This window comes from Sarcophilus harrisii, chromosome 4 (assembly GCF_902635505.1).
Source record: "Sarcophilus harrisii chromosome 4, mSarHar1.11, whole genome shotgun sequence".
NCBI lineage: Eukaryota > Metazoa > Chordata > Mammalia > Dasyuromorphia > Dasyuridae > Sarcophilus > Sarcophilus harrisii.
Genome location: NC_045429.1, coordinates 89,463,603 through 89,484,527, shown reverse-complemented (window position 1 = coordinate 89,484,527; position 20,925 = coordinate 89,463,603). Strand labels below are relative to the sequence as shown.

The following is a 20,925-nucleotide window of genomic DNA, read 5'->3' as shown; positions in this document are numbered from 1 at the left end:
TGAGAGGCGGAGATAAGAGTGGAGAAGGAACTGTTATTTTTTTTTTTCTATTCCCGGCCCTTCGCACAGTTATACTCTGTGCTCCCTCCCTCCATCCTTCATTCACCCAAAGAACAAATGGGAGTGGAAGGCAGTTTGCCTGGCAATATTATACGCAGCTCAGCCAGGTAACGACAAGCTTTAGGAAAATGCATTGTGGATACAATAAACTCTAGCCTTTTCATCCGCCCTTCCGGGGAAAATATCCTCCCTCCCGCTGGTGCCTGGCAACCATCAATTTTTAAAAAAGTCGCTGCCTCCCCATTGGTCGGTGACTCTCCAGGCTCCCGTCGCCATTGGCCAGTGCCGCTCCCGGCTTCCGATTGGCGAGTTTGGGATTTTTTGAACCTGGCTGGAGAGGGAGTTGTTCTGAGGTTATTCGGTGAAGCCCCGAGCTCGCTGCAGTCCTAGGATAAACGCTAAAAGAGGCAGAGTTGTCCCGGGTGGGTGTGCGAAGGCGGCGCGGGGGCCGGTCCGGCCAGCCCAGGCTTCTTCCTCCCCGTCCGAAGCCTGCGTGGCCGGCGCAGCAGCGAGGCTCCGCGGAGGGTCTCCCGAGGAGCTATGGCGGCGGGGCACGCGGGGCGAGCCGCCGCCGTGGGTGACTGGGCGCCGGGGCTCGGCCCGGGCCCGCCTCGAGGGCCGCGGGCGTCGCGAGCCGCGGAGAGCGGCGGCTCTCCGGCGTTCTTGAGGCTCAGTCACTTCTCGAGACCACCCTTCCTCTGCTTTGGCGACGTCCGGGTGGGAGTGTCTCGGACCTTGCCCTTGGTCCTGGACAACCCGAACGAGGAGGGGGTGGAGGTGAGCGTGGCTCGGCTCCCGGCGGCGGACAAGGGTTTCAGCATCTCCCCGCAGAGCTGCGCGCTGCAGGTAAGTTCGGCGCGTGCGCTGGCGCCTCCTTCCCACTCCCACCAGGTTCTCCCTCCGTGACCTCCCGCTGCGACAGTTGGGCGTCTTCCCACAGCCTCGGTGGAGTGATGTTCCCAGAAACCTTTCCCTTCAGGAGAGGGAGTCCACGGTGTCCCTCCCCATAGAGAGAGATGGAGAAACCGCAGTGCTCCTTAAAGGCACCCGCATCTCGGCTTTCTCGGCTGCAAGGCTGATTTCAGTTGCTAATTGATATAAGATTCAGTTCAATTCGTTAATTACTGATTTAAAGGGAATCATCTACTATCTAGCTTTCTTATAAGCTAAAATCTCACTGCTAAAAGCAGCTCCCATCCATCTTCAAGGTTAGTTTCTTCCCTTTGGGATTTCTTTTCATCTACAGTAATAGTCCTTGATGTTCAGAGTTGCTTCCCCCAGTTGCCATCTACCCTGTTGGAATGTGAGCTTGAAGGATTAGTTTATTTTTCTTTTTATCTCCAGTGCTTGGTATACTAGAAATACTTAAATGCTTGGTGATGAATGACAGCACAATAACCTTTGATAAACAAAGATCCAAATTTTTGGAAAAAGACCTCCCTCTTTGACAAAACTGCTAGGAAAACTGGAATACAATTGGACAGAAAGTAGGTATAGACCAACACTGTTGGTAAGATCAAAAGTGGGAAAAAAACAAAGGCAGAAACAAGAAACAGCCAGTTTGTGTCTAAGAACTTATTTTTTATTTTAATATTTCATGAATAAGAATATCATAATTGCTAATAAATAACATCAGTACTTATTAGTACTAAACACTTTTAGTTAATATTAATATTAGAAGACAAATAACTTGAGTTATTTTTTGTGTGACTTATCAGTCAGATAATGTTTAAACAAATATGAATAGGAAAAGATAATTGTTGATAACTAATATTAGTGGTTAGTACCCATCTCAATACGAATTTACCATATTAACTAGTGTTAGTATTAGAACACTAATAGCTGTGAGACCCAGGATCTGTAGGATCCCCAAGTACAATGTTGAAGGAAACCAAGGTTCCCATAGATGAGATATGGAAGATAAAGGTAGCCTGAGAAAAGTTATGAAAGTAGAAGATAGAATTCAAGTAGGCTGTTTAGTTGGAATTTAAAATTCACAGAAGTACTGAATGTGTGTTGTCTATCTAGATTGGCTGGAAATAAGGGTTTTGAAGGCCATTCTTAGGAGTTAGCATTTTCACCGCTGAAGATGATGAAAGTAACAGAAGATAACAGGGTCAGACTTAGGTTTTTTAGAAGATAGTTTTGGCAGCTATGAATGAATTGGAGAGGATAGTCTCAAAGCTGGAAATCTTGATAGGAGGCTAAAACAATAGAGTGGTAAAGGGTAATAACTGTGAGTTACAGAAGAGAGATGCCAATACTCATTCCCACAAGCAATTAGAGATAGGAGATGAGGGAGGAGAAAGACTAAATTTTGAACCTGGGAGGCTGGAAGAATAATGGTGCCCCCAGTAGAAAAAGGAAATTCAGAGAAGGGGAAGATAGAGCAGGGAAGCAAATTAGTTCCATTTTGCACATGTGTTTTACATATCTTGGAGGAGCTGTCCAGCAACTATTTAGTGATAATGCTCACCAGAGAAGTGAGGATTGGGTATGCAGATCTGAGATTCATCTTTTAGAAAGGTGATAATTGAATCCACAGAAAGTGACAGGATCATCAAGAATGAGGAAGACAACATAGAATAGAAGCTATGGGAACCCTATGTGTATAATGATCCAGCTAAAAATACTGAAAAGAAATGAGACAGATATGAGAAGAATTAAGAGAGAGCAGTATTAGGAAAGCTGAAGGCAAGAAAAGAAACAGTAAAGTATTATATTTTAATATATAGCTTATATTTCAAACCATACAAGTTGCTTTGAAAAAAATTTCTTTCTGGTGTTTGATTTTTTGTTTTTTTTCCCAATGTCACACCATTCTACATAGAGCTTAGTAGACAGATTGTTACAGGTTCATCTGAAAAAAAGAAAGGACTGGACAGATATTGTTTATCTTAAAAAACAAAACAAAGCAAGAAGAAGCAAGCCTCATACTATTTTTCCTATTAAAATGCATAGATTAAATCTTAATAATAGTATGATTTTTCTTAGTGTACATCTTTTTAAAATCCTGTTTTAAATTTATCAATATGTAATCTTGAGACTTCACCTAGGGAGACAATATCATCAACATTTTAACAGGTCACTTTTGCTTAGTATTAGTACAAAGCTGTATAATCTCTACTATTTTTCAAGCTCTTCTGAAAAAGTGGAAAGATTGGATTATATGGCTTCTAAGGTCTTTTCCAGTTCAAGATCTAAGATGTGTAAAATGCAAAAAGAACTGATACTACCTACTTCACAGGGTTGTTTCTGTAAATTATGGAGAACTGGGTAGAGCTGGGCTGTTGATAAATAATAATAGCTTCCATTTATATTTTGGTTTGAGATTTATAAAGTACATCTTTTCATTTGTTCTTTGTGACAACATGAGATAAGCAGTGCAAGTGGTAGAGTTGAAAGAATGTTGTATTTGGATTTAAAAGACCTGAGTCAAATCTTGGCTCTGCCATTTGTGAGCCCCAGAAGAAGTCATTTAATGTCTCTTGTTTTTAGTTTGTTCTACTGTAAAATCAGTTTGTTAGGCTAGAAAAGCTTTCCACATTCTTTCATTCTAAATTCTCCATAATTTACAGAAACAACCCTGTGGAGTAGGTAGTATCAGTTCTTTTTGCATTTTACACATCTTAGATCTTGAACTGGAAAAGACCTTAGAAGCCATATAATCCAATCTTTCCACTTTTTCAGAAGAGCTTGAAAAATAGTAGAGATTATATAGCTCTGTACTAATACTAAGCAAATGTGACGTTAAAAGTTGATGATATTGTCTCCCTAGGTGAAGTGAGGTCAGGGAACCAAAACTGGAGTTGGAAGAGAACTTAAGTGCTCACTATCTGCCAGGAACTGTTAAACCCTACAGATATTTTTTCACTTAAGATAATTGTAAATACGTAAACATCCAATACTGTATATACAAAGTGACTTGTGAGGGGGGGAGAACTAGTAATTGGGAGATTTATGAAAATCTCTTGTAGGAGATAGCATTTGGATTTAGCTTTGAAATAGAAACAGAGGTGAGCTAAGAGAGCATTTGAGGTATAGGTGACAGGCTATGTAAAGATAGAGGTAGGAGACTTAAGGCTATGTAAAAGGAATAACAGGTAGGCCCTTTTGTCTAGAGGGGAGTATGTGAATGGAAGTAATGTGCCAGCCCCCAAAGATAGGAACCAAATTGTGAAGGGCTTAAATTCCCTCCAAAAAAGATGAGTTTGTATTTTATTTTAGGGACATAAGAAAACCAGCAAAATTTCTTTTTTGCTGGTGAGAATCATGGGTAAATCTGTACTTAGGAATGTCAGTATGGCAACTTTGTTTATGATTGATTAGTGAGAAGTGAAACTGGTTTCAAGGAGACTAGTTAAGACATTGTTTAAGTAGTTTAGGCAAGGGGACAATGAAAGCTTAAACTGGAGTGTATTTGCAGTCTAGAAAGGACTAGATGCAAGAGATACTGTGGAAATAAATCTACTAAAATCTGATAATTGCTTGGATATGGGGGGGGGGGTGAGGAGGGTTGAGTTTAAGTAAAGGATTGAGGGTAACTGCTAGGGTGTGAATCTAGTACCTGGGAAAATGGTAGTACCTTTGACAGAAATATTTCCTTTTGGATAATTGAAAGGAGAATAGTGTTTAGGAGAAAAGATAAGTATATTCAGTTTTGCAAATGTTGAATTTGAGTTATCTGTGGGACCTTCATTAATGTGAAGATTTGGAAATTTGGGAAAGACAAATGTTGGACTGAAGCTCAGGAGAGACATGGGCTAAATAAGTAGATCTGAGAGTCGTCTCTACACAGAGTTCATATTGATAATTAAATCCATGGAATGCAATGAAATTAATTATAAGAGATGAGTACAAGAAGAGTATTGAGAAGGAAAAGGGAAGGATGCAGCATGGAGTCTTGAAGTATGTCCATGGTTGTGGGTTGTAACATGAATCAGGAGAATCACAACAAAAGAGTGTTCAAAACAACAACAACAACAAAAAACTCCAGAGTTTTTTCTCCAGGAGAGAATCATCATTAGTCATGCTGGGGAGAGGGGAGTTGTCAAGAAAGATGAAGCCTCAGGAAAGGCCATTAGATTTACCAATAAAGAGATTATTTTCTTTGAAAGAGAAATTTTCATTGTGTGGTAAAGACAAAGCCTCCAGGATGAAAAGTAAGTGGTTAAGTGAGAAAATAAAGCACATTTAGTCATCTTTCTTTTGGACTTTGGCTGCCAAATGGGTTGATAGCTTTAGGAGTTGGTAAGATTTTTAAGGATGGGTGAAGTCTGGGCATATTTATTAGTAGGTGGAAAGGAATTAATGGATAAGGAGAGGTTGAAAATAGAGAGAGATGATTGAAGAGCAAATTCCTGGGAATGGCTAAGATCAAAGCTAAAGTAAAAGATTTAGTCTTGTCAAAAAGGACCACTCCTTCCTACAAAATGTGACAAAAGATAACTTTTTTTTTTTTTTTTTTTTTGTAAGTAAAGGTTGTCGGCTCACAGGAAAGATTCAGGAGTGGTGTTTGTAAGTAGTAGCTTGAGAAAAGAGATAATTTGGAACAGACTTAGTAAGGAGTTGAGAGAATCAGGTAAGCATAAGTAGATTGATATGCACTAGTGAGGCTCTAGTTGAGTCTCATAGTATAATTTCGTATTGCACCTCATCAGCATCATTGTGTTACTCTTTTGGAAAGAAATGTGTGGCAAATTGGACAAGGGGTTTAAGGGTAGAAGGTAACATATGGTTTATCTATGATCAAGATATTCAGGTAAAAAAATTGAAATGAGCAGGGATGGAAGTGTGTATAGAGTGATTTGGAGGCTGTAGTGAGGTTCGAGTATAGGCTTAAGTATGTGAGAATAGAGAAGAAAGAAGGGCAGATCCTGATTAGAGAAATTTTAGTTATGGTTTATGGAAGGGAATGTTTTCAGGTGGTGATTAGATTAAAGGTATGACCATCCTACTATTTTTGACTGAGATGGTACATAAAGGTGAAGTTCATGGAAACTGAGGCTGATAAACATTTGAGGAGACATCATTGTATAAACTTAAGTTCCTGAGTTAAAAGTCCCTGCTTTTATAGCAGGGGTTGATATAAAGAAAAAGAGAAGTTCAGAAGTTTGGGTTTTGAATTGGAAATGTCATGGACAGTCTGTTTGAAATGTCTGCTTGGCAGTTAGTTATGTGCAATTGGAGCTCAGATAAGAAACTGAAATTGGAAATGTAGATCTAGGAATCGGCTGCATTGAAGAGCCATTTAAATTCATGGGAACTGATGAAGTCATTAAGTGAGGGAATGTAGGGAGACTTAGGACAGAATCCTGAGGTATATCCACAGTTTAGGGGAGATAATAGAGACTGGAAAAACTGTCAAAACAAGTAGGAAGACAAGCAAAAAAAAGTGTAGTGTTTTGAAAATCCAGAGAAGACAATGTCTAGGAATGTGATGTTCAGGGGTATCAAAGTCCTTTGAGAAGTCCAGAAAAATAAATGGTAAGAAAAGTCCATCAAATCAGTAACTTTAGAGGGAGCAATTGCAGTTGAGTAATGACAGTGCCAGCAGTTGAGAATTGAGTCAAAAGAGAATGAATGGAGGTAATAAGTGTAAACAGTTTTTTCTAGGCTCTTGAGAGAAAGAAAGAAAAGATAGTGATAGAGTTAAGGGGATGGTAAAATCCACTAAAGACGTTTTTTGCTTTTTCAAAGGATTTAGTCTTATTTGGACAGCAGAAAAGGAACCGTTAGAGAAGAAGAGACTGAAGATTAGAAAGAATTGCAAGTGGTAGTAAGGAGCAAGATTAGATCTATTTTTGTTCCTGACCCAGCTGGTTAGGAAGCATGAATGAGGGGGTTACATTCTGGCTTCAGTAATGTGGAAGAAGCATTTTCTACTGAAAACTGCAAATAGTATTAGAAGAGAGCGAACTTTTTGACACCTAATTTGCATGAATTTTCTTTAACTTATTTTTAACCATATTTAACCATATTTATTTTTTCACTTAAGACTTATAAAACAACTTCTGAAATCGAAGAAGTAATCTAGTTATTGCTTTCATTATTAGTTTTAATACTTGATATTTACTATATTCCTGAATTTGCCATTAGTATTTATAAAAATATTTTTTCTTCATTTCTACTGAAAATCAGCAATAGTAAAAGTAATTAAAGTTTTTTTCATTAGGGAAAAGATAGGATTGAGAAGGAAAGAAATTGATGAATTTGATTTTAAAATTCTACTTAGGTACAATATGTGTCAAAAGTTTTCTTCCTTGTTATCTTCTTGTAGTCTAAAGAAAGAATTTCTCTTTCTATAACTTGGACACCAGCTAAAGAAGGTAGAGTACGAGAAATGATAACTTTTCTTGTGAATGACATTCTGAAACATCAAGTAATATTATTAGGGAATGCAGAACAACCAAAAAAGAAAAAGGTAATTATGTTTTAAATTATCAAAATAGTGTTTGTTTGGTTTAACCTTATAAAAGTTTACTTTCTAACATAAAAATTATTGATAACTAATTATACATACAAATGGCACTTATTTTATATATTTTTATTTATTCTATTGATAATTATTTGTTTGTCTCTACTAACTCTCTCTTACCCTGTTAAACATACTTAAATTATCATCTTTTTATTGTATGGACTATCTAATGTGTCCTAATATCTTACTATAATTTTTTTAGATATTTTATATGATTGATGTTTTATTGAAAATTAACTTTCAACTATCAGCTAATTAATTTTTGCTTTCTTTTCAGAGGAGTCTTTGGGATACTCTTAAAAAGAAGGATATTTCATCCTCCTCACAGCTTTCTAAAAGGCATTCAAATGATAAAAATGTTAATGATGCTTTTAATGTTTCTCAAAAGAATAACAAAATAAGAAGCCCATTACAAGCATGTGAAAATTTGTTTGCACTGGAAAACTGTTCCCTCTTGGAAAGTAATTCTTTAAATTCGGAAGAGAATAAATTGCCTGAATCATCTGTTAGTCCCATGAATAAAAGCCCTAATAAGATTGGCACTCCACTTTCTATTCGTCGATCTACCACCTATACCCTTCTTCATGCACCAGTAAACAGAGAATTATTAAAGGAAGCACAAGATACTAGTGCTTTGAAGAATTTTCATTTGAATGAGCAAGTAATTAGTAAAAATTTATATAATACTGTAACTAAACCAGTTCAAGAAAATGATGTTAAGGGTCATTTGGGTTTCAATAATAGAAAATTACCTATTATTACTCCAGATCATTCTTCACCTCTGCACATGCCAAACCAAAGAACTTTTCTAAGTCCAGATTCTTTTTTAAGTGATAACTATTTGATTAATAAAGATCTGAAATCTATGGCAGTTCTTTCACCTGAACAGTTTAAGAAGGATGATTTAAAAGATACACATTTTGAGTCACAAAGAATATGTGAAATACACAAACCACTTTTTCAAAGGACAATTTTAAGTCCAGATTCCTTTGTAACTGACAGCTATGAACTAAATGAAGATCTAGAATCGATATCAGTTGATCCTATTCTCTCACCAGATCAGTTTGTAAAAAATAATATAGCTGAGTTGCATACATGTCAGGAAACATTTGAATTTTCACTGTTACCTTTACCAAATGAAAATTCTCCAATTTCAAAATCATCATTTAATTGGAAGAACAGTGAAGTATTACAATTTGTGCCTGAGGATCAAGTATTTCCAAATAGAATCCATAAAGAAACTAAACCAGTAGAAATTAATTTGGGTTACTCTAGTTCTTCAAATGAGAATGAATCTAACGTTCAGAAAACGATTCAGAAAAATCCTTGTAACTTCAAGGAACAACATAAGAGACGTCCAATACTTTCAACTACTATTACTAAAAGTAAGCCAAAGTGTTCTGAAACAAAAAGAACTGGAACAAATAACCCAAAATCTAGACGGTGTCTTACTAGTACAATGAATCATTGTGAAAATACAGAAACATTTCATGCTTATCTTCCAAATGTACACCCAGTTGTAAATGAATCAAAGAGTTGTAAAGATAGATTAAATTCATTTTCCTTTGAAAATGCTTTTGCTGGCCATAAAAGAAAAAGTGAAGGAAACTTGGAAGACGTATATGCAATGAACTCAGCTAATGAATGTATGGAAGTGAGAGAAACCAAAAGAATTCATTTTTCTTGTGCAAAGTCAAAAGCATTGACTGTTGTAAAAACCAAAAAAGCAATTGTAAGATCACCAGCTTCAAAACATATTAATGTCAGAGAGAAACAAAAGCTGAAAAAGAAAACTGGTGAGTTTCATTTATTTAGTGGAATAAAAACATACTTTCAAAAAACTTTGACAAGGAAAATTTCTTTGGCTTTTAATCTTAGGGAGTTTAGTAAAATTTGATTATTAGATTTCATTCCATATCATATCTGTAAAGGATATTACTGTAATTCAATCTTGTGATTTTTTTTTCTCCATGTATATTTAATGAAACCACTTGTTCACTGTCAGATCTTACTAATGACTTTTTTTTTTGGTTAAATTGTCATTAAGAATACATTTTCTCTTTTTCTTTATTGAATAAATACAGGATAACTAAATATTGTTGTTAGAATTTTTTTTTTTTCTGCATTAATTTGTAAATCTTTATTGGACATCAGCTAAAAGGGGCCTTAGAACCAATCTGATTAAGCCTCATTTTACAGGTGAGGAAAGGAAGAGACTAAGTGACTTGATTGAGGTCATATAGCCATTAAGTTCATACTTAATGAGTTAGGATTTAAATGAGCAAGCATTCTTTCCACAATGTCTTATCTGTGTTTCCTTGTTAAGTTCCTGATTACTGATTATTGATTATCTATTTTGTGGCAAATCCTCCTAATTGATCGGCAGCTTCCAATCTCTCTACAATCCATTTTCCCCACAGTGCTTATTATGGAAAATAATATCCCTAATATGCAGCAATGACCATGTCACTTCTCTGCTCAACAAGCTTCAGTAGGTGCCTCTAGTACAAAATATTACTTACTCTGTCCATCATTTGAAGCCTTGTTCAATCTGTCTTCAGGCTGCCTTTCTAGGCTGATCCTATCAACCACCAGCATTATATATTCCAGCTAAATTGATCTACTTACTAGGGTTTTCTGTGTCTCCCCCATCTGTGCTTTTCATTTTCACCTTATAGGATCCCTAGCTTCCTTTTCAAAGCACAGCTCAGATGCTGTTTTCTATAAAAGGCATTTAACGATCTCCCCATTGTTTTCCCATTCTCAGAAATTTTACTTTATATGTTTTTAAATATATATATATATATATATATATATATGTATATGTTTAAAATGATGAGGTTGGAAGAGATAACTTTAAAAAGTTTCTTCATTTTCTAAATCTGTGTTCCTAAGATTTTGTGGTATTTGTCTGTAACGGGCCATTCATTTTGTCTTCTTGCCTTTTGTACCTAGCATAGCACCTAACATAGGTGCTCTGTAGATATTTAGCATATTCAGGATTTGTGTATCTTTGAGACACTGTTGCTAATAATCCTTAGCATTGTTATTTCCACTTAGTACTTGTGATAATGAGGTTTTTGTCTGAATCTACAGATGAGAAATTGAACTGGCAAGTATATGGAATTATAAACTTTACTACATGTAATAGCAGAGGGTTTGCAGGTTAATTGATTTTATTAAGGGTATCGCCTAACTAATCAAATACTTGAGGGATTTTTTTTTTTAATTATAACAAATGACTTTGGTTTTAAATGATCTGTTTTAGGTACTTCGAGCTCTGTCATCAACAGAATAAATAAACCTGTTATTGCTGTGGCACAATCACATTTGACTTTCATAAAACCATTAAAGACAGGTAATTTGATTTAAATCTTTTTGGGGGGGGTGAGGGGGAAGGTATGGAAGTTTACACTTGTTCATCTATGCAAGAAAATTCAGATGTATCAGTCAGTGAGTATTTATTAAGTGCTTTCTTAGTGCCAAGCACTGGATATACAAAAAAAGCAAAGCTCAGTCCTTGCCAAGGAGTATGGGGGAGACAACATACAGACAATTATATACACAGAAGATAAATACGTTGTAAATGGAAAACAATCTCAGAAGGAACACCCTAGCAAGTAGGAATATCGGAGAAGGGTTTGAGCTGAATCTTGAAGACCAGGAGGAAGAACTAAGGAGTGGAAGATATTCTAAGTAGGAAAGAATAGCAAGTGAAAAGTCAGAAGGGAGGAGATAGATGTCCTACAGGGTCAGTATTACTAGATCGTAGACTATAAGGAGGGAAAGATGCTTACAGAGGCTAAAAAGGTAGGAAGAATCAGGTTACGAGAAGTTTTAGAAGTCATGTAGAAAGTATATTTGATTCTTGACATAATGTGTGAGTGTAACTTGAGAGAAGGAGATATATAAGATGTTGTGAAGGTAGAAACAATAAAACTTGGCTACAGATGTGGGATGAATGTGAGTTGTGACTCTTAAGTCTATGAGCCTGGTATGTGAGATAATCGATGGTTTAATAGAAGGGAGAAGTTGAGAGGAAAGATAATGAGTTTTGTTTTGACGATATTAATTTATGTGGTACTTATGGCATAGATAATTTGAGTTATCTAGTAGACAGCTGGTAGTGTAATATTGGAGGTCAGAAAAGAAGTTAGGACTGAATAAATAGATTTGAGAATCATCTGTACGAAGAGGATTGAATCTGTAGGGAGGTTCATTATTAATTGCCCACTATGTGGCAAATAGTGCTTTGCTCTTGTTATCTCATTTGATAATAGGAGTTGATGAGATCTCCAAGTGATATACATAGAAGAAAAAGAGAAAAGGACTGAGGGTAGTCTTGAGGAATAGCCACAGTTATGAATCTGACATTTGATACAGCAAGAGACTAAGTAGTGGTCAGAAAGATAGGAGAACCAGTTGAAAGCATAGTCTTCGAAGATCTAGAGAAGACAAAGTATTCAGAAGGAGAGGATAGTTATTAGTGTCAAAGGCTTCAAAGAAATAAAAGAGGATAAAGATAAGTAAAAGGCCATTTAGTAATTAAATTATCATTGATGACTTTGGAGAGAGTTCAGTTAAATGATGAGATTGGAAGTCAGCTTGTAGAGGATTTTAGAAGTAGGAGAAGTTAAGATTATTGAAATTCCTTCCATTGATTGTTGTTGTTGGGTTCATTTTTCAGTCATGTCTGATTCTTTATGAACCCATTTGAAGTTTTCTTGGCAAAGATACTAGGTATCTTTTCCCATTGGGCATTGCTCAATGGGTATGCCATTTCCTTCTCCAGCTCATTTTGAAGTTGAGGAACTGACGCAAATGGAGTTAGGTGATTTGTCAGATAGTATATGTCTGAGGTCAGATTTGAACTCAAAGTTTTCTTGACTTCAGGACAGCATGTTATCACTAATTAATTGTGAAGAAGAGGCTGTAAAAAATTAGTCATTTTTGTAAGAAAGATTCCTAAATTCATAATGATAAATAAAATTCATCTATGAGGTAGGTTGTTATTGGCATAGTAAAAAATTCCAAATAAAATTGTTTTCCATAACCTACTAATCATTTACGAAGAAAATTTCCCTAAAGTGCAAAATCTGGCAATATAACTTAAGTATTGTTTCTACTTTTCCATTTTATAAGGATTAATATTGCTATCAGAAATGTGGTGTACTCCCAGTCCTGGGTTTAGTCCTGCATTTAAAACTTAATGGTAATGTGATTCTAAGCAAGCCATTTTCCCTCTTGCTGGCCTAGACAACCCTAAAGCTCCTAGGTGCAGAAAAGTTGTGCATTAGTAAAAGAAATTCCTCATGGATGAAATCACAAGTCTATTTAAAAGAAACACTACTGTTTTTAATATCAGCAATTTTTCTAGATGTTCAATTTTGCTCTTTTCATTGAGCATTGAGCATATCATTGAGAATGATAATCTCTTTAATAAATGTTTTTGTTCCTTAATGTCTTGTATCTCTGCTTTCTTTTCATATATACTATTTTGAAGAATGTTCATTTTGTAAAATAAAGGCTTATTTTTAGTCATTCCTAGGCATCCCCTGCCATTTGCTGCTAGAAACATGTTTTATGATGAGCGCTGGAAGGAAAAGCAGGAGCAAGGCTTCACATGGTGGTTAAATTTCATTCTAACTCCTGATGATTTAACTGTAAAAGCTAAAACTTCTCAAGGTAAAATAGTATTTTCTTTGTCTCAGCTTTTAAATATGTATTTTCTCTAAGAATTGGTTATTAATTTGAATGTATAGCTTTCCAATAGATTTTTTAAAGATTATATTATAATTTATTTTAAAATGAATATGAAATATATAACATTATGACACGTCCTACAAAAAATTATTTTAGTTGACTGAAGTTAAAAAAAAAAAAAGTATCAGCACTATAATACTTAAATGCAAAGAAAGGAAAAAATAATCTGCTTACAAGGAGCTCACATTCTAATGAAGAAGACAACATGCAAACAGCTGTATTCAAAGAAGAAAATATACACGACACATTGGAGATGTTCTCAGCAGGAAGGCACTAGTATTAAGGGAGAATAGGAAAGCCTTTATTTAGAAGGCAGAATTTCAGTATGTTCTTGGGATACAATAGGAAGAGCTGGTTGTTGTTTGTCTTTTGTCCTTAAAGAGGACCAGTGCTACCATAGTTTTGGGGTAAGGTAAAGTGTATTTGACTAGCTGATCATCCAATACAAACTTGGAAGGCTCTGTCACAGGCTGGGCACAGATAGTTCTGTTTGAACATTTGGAATGCTCTGAGTTTGCACATCTCACATTTCTTTTGTGCTATTAGGATTTTGCATTGTCAGAAAACTGAACTGTAGCTTCAAACAAACTGAACCCTACTGTCATCTTTCTTCATCTCTTTCTTTTCCTTCCCCATTCCTTCTTTCTCTTTCCTTTTCCTCTTTTCCTTTCTACTTTTCTTAGTTATTCTCCTTTCTCTTCTCTATTTCCCCCTTCCCCGTTTTACCTTCTGCTTCCATTTTAATATCTCTTTGTTTTGTAGATCTTTAAGTTTGCTGATGTAGAGGGCTCCAAATGAGAAATTTTTACCAATGCATATCTGCAACTTTGACTCTTAGAAAGTTGTCTGGGATCCTGAGAGGTTTGGGAGTTAAGATTAACTTGAAAGGTTGAGGTTATGAGATGTCCAAGGTTACATAGCAGTATGTATTGGAAGTGGTACCTGAACCTACTTCTTCCTGACTTCAGTATCAGTCCTCTATCCATGAAACTATATTGATTCTTAGTGCCATCATAGTTTAAATAGAAGTATATTATCCAGGTCATGGTAGGTAATATTCTCCCTGTCAAAACATATCTCTGATATTAGGGGGCATGTGATATTAATACAATAAGCACTGGTTTTAGATTGAGAAGTGGCATGGGTTTGAATTTTTTCTTTGACACTAGTTGCATACCTTTGGCTATATCACTTAATATATCATTGACATGAGCTAACTTGTATGGTGGAGATTCTGGAAATAATGCTATATGCAGAGTGGTTTAGTGTAATTTAAGTGTTTAAACCTGAAAAAGAAAAGTATTTAGAGGTACATGATAGTTGTCTTCAAGTTTTTGAGGAACTTTCTTGTGGATAAGAGATTATATGCTTAATCTTGTATTACTGTAAAGGTAAAACCTAGTAATAATGGACATAATTTGTAGACAGGCAAATTTTGGCTAAGCATGTAGAATAAAATAATTAGAATTGATGTCCTTTCCTTCTTTGCAGAGGTAGGGACCTATGGGCATGTAATATTGCCTAAATATCAAATATGATCAGCTTCTGCTAATGTGCTTTTTTTTTTTTTTAAAGAACTATTTGTTATAAGAGAAGACTTAAGAAATTAAAATGATATAAAAGCAAAAGCTGTTAATTTAGAGCTGAATAATAATGAAATGTGTTTTCCTGAAAAAAAAAAAAAAGGAGCTTCTGGTAATGCAAATATTCAAGCAAAGATATATTGGCCATCTCTCAAGGTTCTTATACAAGATTGTGTTGTTATGTTTTAGTAAATGTTTTTAAGGGCTTATAAGTAATGCCAGAATTTAAAATTTGAAATGTTTTCCATTTTGAATAAAAATCACATTCTAATAGTTTTTACATTCTTAGTTTTTGTTTTCTTAACTTCATATGTTTTATATCAAAACTATAGAAACTATGCTGCTATTGCTTATAGTATGTTGATCTTTGTGAATTACTTTATTTTTACATTTAAAAATTGAGGGTTTTTTGATTAATATTTTCAAAAATATTTTAGTTTATCTAAAAATTAAAACCTAAGTTCCATATAACTTTGTAATGACAAGTTAATCAGTCATGTATTTTCTTTCTCTTTTGACAGTAAATGCTGTTTCTCTTCTTTTGGGAGTAGAGAATCATTATAAAATAAGTGTTCCAAAAGCACCTACAAAAGATGAAATGTCTCTTAGAGCATATACTGCTCGTTGTAGATTGAATAGATTACGTCGTAAGGCTTGTCATTTATTTACATCAGAAAAAATGGTTAAAGCTATTAAAAAACTAGAAGTTGAGATTGAAGCTAGACGATTACTTGTTCGGAAGGATAAACATCTCTGGAAAGATGTGGGTAAGGACTGTGGAAACCTTGATTTGATATTTATGAATCATTAATAATCAGTGTTTCACATTTAACATTACACAGTTAAATGCTTAAAACTCTGTAAGTTATTTTTTCCCCTAAGTCTTAAATTCTGCAAGTATTTAATAAAAAGTTATATTTATTTTTCTTATAATTTACTATAATTATAAATATACTTTATTATATATATATATAATATATATATTATACTTTTAATTTACTTTTCTCATCAAAGTTGTACTTGATTTGATAAATTAAACTGTGGTGCTAGTAGTCATCTTGCTAATTAATAAGCTTGATTGCTTTTTCATAACATTTTAGGGGAACGACAGAAAATCCTCAACTGGCTATTATCATATAATCCATTGTGGCTCCGAATAGGTTTAGAGGTATGTTATTTTATTTTGGGGAAAAAAATTATATTTAATTTGTATTCATTATTTTGTGTTTTATTTGTATCCATTATTGAATAGATCAGAAAGTTTAATAAGATATAGTAGTACTTTTGAGGATAGAAATTATTATATACCTACAAAGCAAATTCATTATTTTGTAGAATTTTAAGTTCCTATGTTGTTAGATCCCTTCCTTTTATTAAAAAAGGAAAATATCTTTTTAAAAAAAGATGGGGATGTGTTAAAAATTGGCTGCAAACCAGGTAACATTTCACTTTTTGAAGTATTTGGGATGCAGAGTGGTAGCGAATTGAAAAGAACTAAAAAAAAAAAACCAATATTTATTTCAGACTGTTTATGGAGAACTGATCTCTTTGGAAAACAACAGTGATGTTGCGGGTTTGGCCATATTTATTCTGAATCGTTTACTTTGGAACCCTGACATAGCAGCTGAATACAGACATCCTTCTGTACCTCACCTTTATGGAGATGGTAATTTTTATATTTAAGGTGTTATTTCTGAATTTCTGCTTCAATCAAAAAACATTTATTAAATATTTACTCTTCCAAGTGCTGCACAAACAATAATTTTTGTTTCATTTTAAGGACATGAAGAAGCTTTGTCTAGGTTCACTTTGAAAAAGTTACTACTACTGATCTGTTTTCTTGATCATGCTAAATTATCTAGACTTATTGATCATGATCCTTGTCTCTTTTGTAAAGATGCAGAATTCAAGGTATGAATTTATCTATTTATCATTTTAACCCCTTTTATCTTCTGTAGTGCACTTAATGATTAGAAATAAATCCATGTTGGTTTGAGATTAAAATTCATTAAATTTGTACTGGATGCCTACCATGCCTGCAAGGTACTAGTTGGTGCTGACATTTAATTTTGGGAAATTATCAGTGGGAAAATTATTTTAACTTTTAATAGCTATTTTTGTAGTTATATTTTATTTAGGAAAACTATATTGATCATTGTAGAGTATTTAAATTTAACTTTTTAGAAAGTCTTTGTTTTTATATGATAAACATTTAAATAGTCCCATTTTGGGAGGTCTTAGCAAAGCAAAATAATTTAAAACTAGCAATATAGTGACTTCATCTGAAAGTGCATGCGATATTTCACTTGTGTAGAACCCTTCCATCTCTCTAAAAAATTAATATAAACATATTTTTTTCTTTCATTCCTCAATTCACTGCAGTTTCTTACAAATATATAATGCTAAGTGAAACAAATTCCCTTAATGCTGAAGACAAAAATACTTACATCTTATTCTACTTTATTACCTCTTTTTAATATAAATAGCCTATTTCACTATTTTCCTCTGGAATGGTCATTATATTGTTTTGATTAATGTTCCTCCTGATTTCAAAGTTGTTTAGGTTTTTTTGTTTGTTTTCTTTTTCTTATTTCTCTCTCTCTCTCTCTTTTTTTTTTTTTTTTTTTTTTTTTGCTGAGACAATTGGGGTTAAGTGTTTGTTTTTACAGTCTGGCTATTGGTGTATAAGTTGTTTTCCTACTTCTACTCATTTCATTCTTCATCAGCCCATAAAAGTATTCAAAATTAGTCCCTTTTAAAATATTGATGTTGTAAACTTATTCTTTTGATTTTTCTTATTTTACTCTTCATCAGTCCATACAAGATTTTTCCATGTGATTTTGAAATGATCTCTTTTCTCATGTGTTACAACAAAAAAATTCCATATTTGTATTCCTTGACTTATTCAGGCATTGCTCAGTTGTTCAATATCTTAGTTTCCAATGTTTTGTTCCTACAAAAAGACCTGCTATAAATATATATATATATATATATATATATATATATATATATATATATATATTTTTTTTTTTTTTTTTTTTTCAATAAAAGACCTTGTCTTCTTTTTTTTGATCTCCTTTGGATATAAGCCTAACAGTTTTTGCTAAACTTTATTTTTTTCTAGTGATTTTAAAACTTTTAATTAATAGGCTACATTTAAAGGACTATGGTAATATTTCTGTCACATGTAATTTTGGTTTGAATTGTGTGACAAATGATTAGAATTTAAATGAGATAGCTAACCTTTTTCAAATTTTGTTTATTTTTTTCTTTGCTGTATATTTTTAAATAATTTTAAACTTGATGTTGTTAATATACTTTAATTAGTAAATGTAAGTATTTTGTATTTTTTTCCTCCTCAGGCTAGTAAAGAGATTCTTCTGGCTTTTTCACGAGACTTCCTTAGTGGTGAAGGTGATCTTTCCCGTCACCTTGGCTTTTTGGGATTACCTGTTAGCCATATTCAAACACCACTTGATGAATTTGAATTTGCTGTAACAAATCTTGCTGTAGACTTAAAATGTGGAATTCGTCTTGTGTAAGTTATGGTTCTTATTAGCACAGAATAGAAATTTGGGGTAACCGTGAAAAAAGTTCTGCCAGAAACTACCATTTCATGAAAGTACAATTTCTTCAATTTGCTTTGGTCTTTCCACTGTGCCAAATAGTAGCCTTAAGCCTCTCTGATGGCAAATTCAGGATGGGCCCACAGAAAAAGATAGTTTGACACTGGGAGCTGAGGAAGTAGAGAATTCCAAGCTTGAGGCTTCCAACCTTAAGGCATGTAAATCAGAAAAGAGTGTTTGGAATGTAGAGTACAGGGAAAAATATGGACTTACCTTGGAAGATGTGATGTAGCCAGATTATTTATGGTTTTGTATTTTAGTAGAGTTTGTTTTTTAATTTAAGAATTAATAAGAAGTCACATAATTTTTTTAAATAGAAGAGATAGTTATATGCTAAAGGGGCCAGACTGGAGAAATTTATGAATGTGTAAATGAACACTTAATGGAGGGAAGATAGCATTTATTAAATGCCTACTATGTGCCAGGACCCATGCTAAAAACAACCCTGTCACGTACGTATAATTATTATCTCCATTTTGCAGGAAATTGATATAATAGTTAAATGATTTTCCTGGGGCCACACAACTAATAAGTTTCTAAGTCCCCATTTGAACTTGGATTTTCCTAACTCCCAGTCCAGTGCCCTAGTGACAGTACCATTATAGCTGCCTCCAGGAATTTTTGATTTTGTCAAGGTGGGGAAATGTTCCATCAGTGATAGAAATTGAGGATGTTCATGACTTAGTCCCATCTGTACCTTAGTAGATAAGTAGCATCATCGGTTGAAAGCTGAAAGGGTCCTGAGATGCCATCTAGTCTCCTCTCCTGTTAGAGATGAGGATACCGAGACTTGGACCGTACAAAGTAATATTTGCCCAAAGCAGGCTTGTTGTTAGCAACAGAAGTGGATTTTGAACCCTGCAGTCTTCAGTGACCTCTTTCATGAAGAAAATAAACCTTAAGTGATTTTTGCTTAGAGTATTCAGAAATGGCAGAGGTAAAACCTAAACCCTGCTCTCTCCAAAGTCAAACTTAGTTCTCTGTATCATGGACAGTTACCAGTTGTCTTGACTTTTCTCTTGCCACTGGACTTCAGTGACTGCAGAGAGTGAAGCTGACCACTTTGGAACTTTTCATAGCTCCTGTATTACTAAATTCCACTTCATGTTTAAGTCAAGACATCATCCTTGAGTTGTCATTGATCCTCATTGAGAGCATCACTTGTTTTCATATATGGAAATATATATGAAAAAAAAAACTATAACATGGCTTGCCTTTTAAAACAAACCAACTACAGTTTAATGTTGAACCTACTTTGTATCATTGATAGGAGAGCCATGGAGCTTCTCACAAAGAATTGGAACATTTCAAAGAAACTCAGGATTCCTGCAATAAGTCGCCTTCAAAAGATTCACAATGTTGATATTGTTATTCAACTGCTGAAAGAATATGGAGTTCCATTGAATGATGAGCAAGGTAATAGCTAAATAGAGTTTAAGTTTGTATTTACTTCAGGAAAAATTTATGCGTAACTTTTCTGGTTACCTTATCATTTACAGGTAATACAATTCAGTCTAAGGATATTGTGGATGGTCACAGAGAACGAACTCTAGCATTGCTTTGGAAAATAGCACTTACTTTTCAGGTACTGTGGATTTAATACATTTTTGCAGTACTTTAAAAGCAATTATTAAGCAAATAATAATATATTATTATTTGTATGTATGTATATATGTTTATATATTATGCATAATTTTATATTATATAATTATTTGAGAAATATATAATTATATATTAAATATATAAATATGTTATAAATACTATAAATAAAAGCAAATTTAAATTTTATCATTCAATTTAACAAATATTAAGTATTGTAGAAGTAATAAAAGCACACAACCTATAACGTAGGGGATTTTGTGGTCAACTAATTCCTGAAAAAAGAATCCTTTCTACAGCATTATTAACATATGTAGTCTTCCAGAATCTAGTAGAAAAATCTAGAATGAGGGGTAACTTACTACTTTCATGAGGTGCAGTACATTCCCCTTTTAAACCATTTTAATTGTTAGGAAATTGTTCATAGATTAAAGGAAATCCTATTATCTGCTACTTCTACCCATTCCTGTTTCCTTCTTTTATCTTGTTAAGCCAAGAAAAAGTCTAATCTTTCTTCATTTGAGATATTTTCCAACAATTAAAGACATTTGCCAATTTTCTTCTCAAAAAAAAAGAAAAAAGGCAAAACTTTCTCAGTTTCTTCCCTGCTTTTCCTACCAGTTACTAAGCATTTATTTTTCTGTCTCGTTCTCTTCTTCCCACTGGAACATGGAAAAAGAAAAACAAGATTTAAGTGACTTAGACATAGTTAAACAAACTGAATTCCTAAAATGTGCATGTTGCCTTTTTATATTTCTAGCTCCTTACACATTTTTGTTTGTGTCATTTCCTATTCAAGCCTTTTCTTGATTTGCTT

At 34.1% G+C, this 20,925-nt stretch overlaps 1 protein-coding gene across 3 annotated transcripts in view; it reads left to right on the top strand.

The window, feature by feature from the left end:
* Positions 1 to 517: 517 nt before the first annotated feature.
* Positions 518 to 20,925, top strand: part of ASPM (assembly factor for spindle microtubules) — a 53,995-nt gene continuing 33,587 nt past the window's right edge. For 2 of the 3 annotated variants that reach the window (XM_031937085.1, XM_031937084.1), the window contains exons 1-12: positions 518 to 906; positions 7,340 to 7,483; positions 7,815 to 9,333; positions 10,806 to 10,895; positions 13,076 to 13,222; positions 15,405 to 15,650; positions 15,984 to 16,051; positions 16,408 to 16,549; positions 16,664 to 16,794; positions 18,246 to 18,421; positions 19,780 to 19,925; positions 20,009 to 20,094. In XM_031937085.1, the coding sequence (XP_031792945.1) occupies positions 601 to 906; positions 7,340 to 7,483; positions 7,815 to 9,333; positions 10,806 to 10,895; positions 13,076 to 13,222; positions 15,405 to 15,650; positions 15,984 to 16,051; positions 16,408 to 16,549; positions 16,664 to 16,794; positions 18,246 to 18,421; positions 19,780 to 19,925; positions 20,009 to 20,094 (3,201 nt within the window). In that variant the 5' untranslated portion in view covers positions 518 to 600. Of the gene's footprint in view, positions 1,269 to 7,339; positions 7,484 to 7,814; positions 9,334 to 10,805; positions 10,896 to 13,075; positions 13,223 to 15,404; positions 15,651 to 15,983; positions 16,052 to 16,407; positions 16,550 to 16,663; positions 16,795 to 18,245; positions 18,422 to 19,779; positions 19,926 to 20,008; positions 20,095 to 20,925 lie in introns of all 3 variants that reach the window. The other variant, XM_031937086.1, reaches the window with a different exon arrangement.